The following is a 4,081-nucleotide window of genomic DNA, read 5'->3' as shown; positions in this document are numbered from 1 at the left end:
CCTGAGTTCAATTCCCAGCAACCACATGGTGGCTCACAACCATCTGTAATGAGGTCTGGTGCCCTCTTCTAACCTACAGATATACACACAGACAGAATATTGTATACATAATAAATAAATAAATGTTAAAAAAAAAGATTTATTTATTATGTATACAGTGTTCAGCCTGCATGTATGCTTGCACACCAGAAGAGGGCACCGGATCTCACTCTAGATGGTTGTGAGCTACCATGTGGTTGCTGGGAATTGAACTCAGGACCCCTGGAAGAGGAGCCAGTGCTCTTAATTATGGGGCCATCTCTCCAGCCTGTGCATCGGTGCTTTGCACTCATATATGTGTGAGGGTGTCAGGTCCTCTAGAACTGGAGTTAAGAGAATTGTGAGCTGTCATGTGGGTGCTGGGAGTTGAACGTGGATCCTCTGGAAAAACAGTCAGTGCTCTTAACTGCTGAGCCATCTCTTCAGCCCCTATCCTCATAGTCTTATGGGACAATGAGACATCTTGAGGCATCAGATGGCCTTTCATTTAACAAGACCTTGATGGGATGATGTCCCCAAAGCCACCCAGTCAAGAGGGTGAACAGAGCACTATGTATTAGATTGGCTGACCTCAGTCCTTGTAGGTCAGGTAAGGAACCCTTAGTGTCTCACCTAGTGGGAAGTGAGACTTTCTCAAGTACCTGAGTTGTTGTGGACAGCAAACCTGTCCTCTGTGTGTGGCTTCAGCTGTCAAGCCCCAGCCTCTTGCAGGCCCCACCCTCCGGCAGGGCCCACCCTCGCTGTGCTTAGACTGATGGGCCTTATCATTTTCCCCACCTGGCTGTGCAACCCTCCCAGTGAGAACAGCTTTGGCCAGGCTGGGCTTTGAGGCTCAGTGTCGTAGTTGCTGCTGCCGTTACCACGACAGAGCCTCTTACAGCTTTTCTTTAGTTCCTGCTTCTCTGGATCCTGTAGGAGGGCAGAAGGTACCAAGGAAGGTTAGAGGACCAGTCATAGGAATCTTTCCTTATTTGAAGACTCCCTGGCCAGAGCCTGGGATCCTTTCTCCAAAGCCCGTGGTCCTGGAACAGACTATAACCTGGGGGCTTTCTTCTGCAGGGAGAAAACGGCTCAAAGATGAGGGTGATTCGCGTGGGGACCCGTAAGAGCCAGGTGAGTACAGACGCATGGGGTTGCCATAAGAGTTCTAACTAATGTTCGTTCACAAGGCCGCCAGTTGACGGGACCCAGAGGGTTAGTTCCTAGCATAGAGGACACAAGAATGTCTGGGAGTCAGTCTCATCGGGAATGGTGACCTTACTGATGTTGGACCTTGACTTCCTCTGAAAAGAAAGTCCCTGGACCAGGGAAGTGGTTAGAGACACAGAAAGAACTCCCAGGCCAGGCCCTTCGCTCTCATCCCCACGTGAGAAGTCTAGACCCATTTTATCTTTCTTGACCCATATGAGGATTTGAGCTGGGGCAGTGGCCAGGGAAGGGCAGGAACAATCCAGATCTCTGTCCCCAGCTGGCTCGCATACAGACGGACACTGTGGTGGCGATGCTGAAAACCTTGCACCCGGGCATGCAGTTTGAAATCAGTAAGTTTGCTTGAGAGGAATGAATGGCAGCGAGGGGGAGGCCAGTTAATGGGAGGTGGCAGTTTGGACTCTGCGGGCTGTCAAAACTTGTTTGTGAGAGTCTTGTTTTAGCTGCTTACAGGTGGAGGGCTAACCTCCTGTGAACACGTTTACCTCCAACTGCCTGGACTAGCCCGGCATACCTTCTTCCTTGGGTCTGCTTTTTCTGTTAGTGTGTGTATTCCTCGAGGGTAGGAGCCGGGGCTTGTGGGACTCTTAGTGCCGTGCTGATCCAATGGTGGCCGTAGATGCTGATTAACGGTACCTGACTGACTCTCTCCTCAGTTGCCATGTCTACCACGGGGGACAAGATTCTCGATACTGCACTCTCTAAGGTAATGGCCATCCCTGTCCCTGCTCTCCCAGTCCCCCCTCCCCCATTCCCACAAGGGGTTGCATTCTGAGGCTCTCTTCCCTGGCAGATTGGAGAGAAAAGCCTGTTTACCAAGGAGCTAGAATACGCCCTGGAGAAGAATGAGTAAGTGAGAATGGAGGGCATGGCCCTCCCCAGTCTCTCCCTGAACCCCAGAGTGGCCCTCCAATATTAGCAGGACTGTTGGTGTTAGGCTAAGGAGCTCCTAGGCGTCCACACAGGGGAGTGGCTTGTTTTGGAGCCACCTAGCTGCCTAGACTTAAGATTGTCTGGGAAGGGGCTGGAGAGATGGCTCAGAGGGTAGGAGCACTGGCTGCTCTTCCAGAGGTCCTGAGTTCAATTCCCAGCAACCACATGGTGGCTCACAGCCATCTGTAATGAGACCTGGTGCGTTTCTTGCCAGCAATACATTGTATGCTTAATAAATAAATAAATTAAAAAAAAAAAGATTGTCTGGGAAACGGGGTAGAGTCATTGAGAGGAAAGCAGGCCTCAGGGTCCTTAGGTCTTAGGACTGCCTCTTCCTGGATGGCTATAGCTCAGGTAGGTGGAGAAGTGTAAGGTCAACTACTCAACTCCTCTCTGCATGCCCTCCCCTCTCTCTCTAGAGTGGACCTGGTTGTTCACTCGCTGAAGGATGTGCCCACTATACTACCTCCTGGCTTCACCATTGGAGCCATCTGCAAGTAAGAGCTATGGCGAGGGGCTGGGCGGGGTGGATCCCACCATGGGAGTCTTTGACTTTTTTTCCCTTTGGGACGTGGCCACCTAGCCCTCTGCTGGGAAGGTTGTCAGTCATTAAGCAGGGCAGGAAGCTCTGGGAAAAGCCAGTTGGTCGGCTAGTTAGGGTGCATGGAGTTGGGCTCAGCGGCACAGGCCTGTGATCCCAGCCACTAGGGATGGCTAAGAAAGAGGATCAGAAGTTCCCGGCTTGCTTGGGCTAGAGTGATTTCAACCAGCCTGAGAATTTAGTGCGATTGTGTCTCAAGGTGTGGGGTGCAAGAAGGCTAGCTTACCATGGCCTAGCTGGCATTTGCTGTCAAGCCTGATGACCCGAGTTCCGTCCCTGGGGTTCATATGGTAGAAGGGGAGAACTGAATCCCACAAGTTGTGATCTGACGGACACATACGTGCCATGGCATGCATACTCTCCGGCCCCAGAAGTGAAAATGTAAACAACCAAGAAAGCAAAAACAGGAAACCTTTTATAAAAAAAATAAAAAGTCAAGCCTAGTGGACCACACCTATAATCTTAGCATTCTGGAGGCTGAGACAGGAGGATTATTGTGAATTTGAGCTAGCTTGGGGTACATCACAAATTTTAGGGCTAGAGTTAAACTCTGTCTCCAAATAATAATACATTTATTTCATCATTTGCTCTCCAGACGGGAAAATCCTTGTGATGCTGTTGTCTTTCACCCAAAATTTATTGGGAAGACTCTAGAAACCTTGCCAGAGAAAAGGTGAGTGGGGCCTGGTGGACAGAAGACAGAGGGACGGACAGTGGAGAGCAGCGGGCAGCCCATGTTAAATTTAATTTTAAACTCTCTCTGAGCAGCGCGGTGGGAACCAGCTCCCTGAGGAGAGTGGCCCAGCTGCAGAGAAAATTCCCACATCTGGAATTCAGGAGTATTGTATCCTTCCACAGGAGGGAAGGGCAGTGGGTTATCTGTCTTTCCGTCCGTCTGTCCATCCATCCACCCACCCATCCATCTTTAATGTTTTCTTAAACTCTGGCAGGTGGCTGGCAACAAGGATAACTGTAAAATAAGCATTGTTCCTGCGTATAGAGTGCATGTTAGTTAGGGAGACGACAGGCATTGACAGTACATCCATCAGTAATTACTTCTGATGGCCAGGATTGAAGGTGCTCCCGTTTTTACTTTATTTGCTACTAAGCAGTTTTGATTTTTACAGTGGCTTTGTGGTTCATAAAACTCATGTTAAAAAGAGCATGACCTCCTTTAATCCCAGCATTAGGGAGGCAGAGGCAGGCGGATCTCTGAGTTTGAGACCAGCCTGGTCTACAAGAGCTAGTTCCAGGACAGGCTCCAAAACCACAGAGAAACCCTGTCTCGAAAAACCAAAA

General features: G+C 49.9%; 1 protein-coding gene across 1 annotated transcript in view; it reads left to right on the top strand.

Moving 5' to 3' along the window:
- Hmbs (hydroxymethylbilane synthase) overlaps positions 1-4,081 on the top strand; it is a 10,305-nt gene that overhangs the window by 3,469 nt on the left and 2,755 nt on the right. Inside the window, exons 2-8 of the mRNA XM_005347177.2 lie at positions 1,099-1,152; positions 1,508-1,580; positions 1,905-1,954; positions 2,042-2,097; positions 2,601-2,678; positions 3,378-3,455; positions 3,551-3,626. Coding sequence (XP_005347234.1) covers positions 1,099-1,152; positions 1,508-1,580; positions 1,905-1,954; positions 2,042-2,097; positions 2,601-2,678; positions 3,378-3,455; positions 3,551-3,626 — 465 coding nt within the window. The remainder of the gene's footprint in view (positions 1-1,098; positions 1,153-1,507; positions 1,581-1,904; positions 1,955-2,041; positions 2,098-2,600; positions 2,679-3,377; positions 3,456-3,550; positions 3,627-4,081) is intronic.

The sequence above is a fragment of the Microtus ochrogaster genome, chromosome 5, assembly GCF_000317375.1.
Source record: "Microtus ochrogaster isolate Prairie Vole_2 chromosome 5, MicOch1.0, whole genome shotgun sequence".
NCBI lineage: Eukaryota > Metazoa > Chordata > Mammalia > Rodentia > Cricetidae > Microtus > Microtus ochrogaster.
Note: the sequence above shows the minus strand (reverse complement) of the source record. Positions and strands in the feature narration are given on the sequence as shown.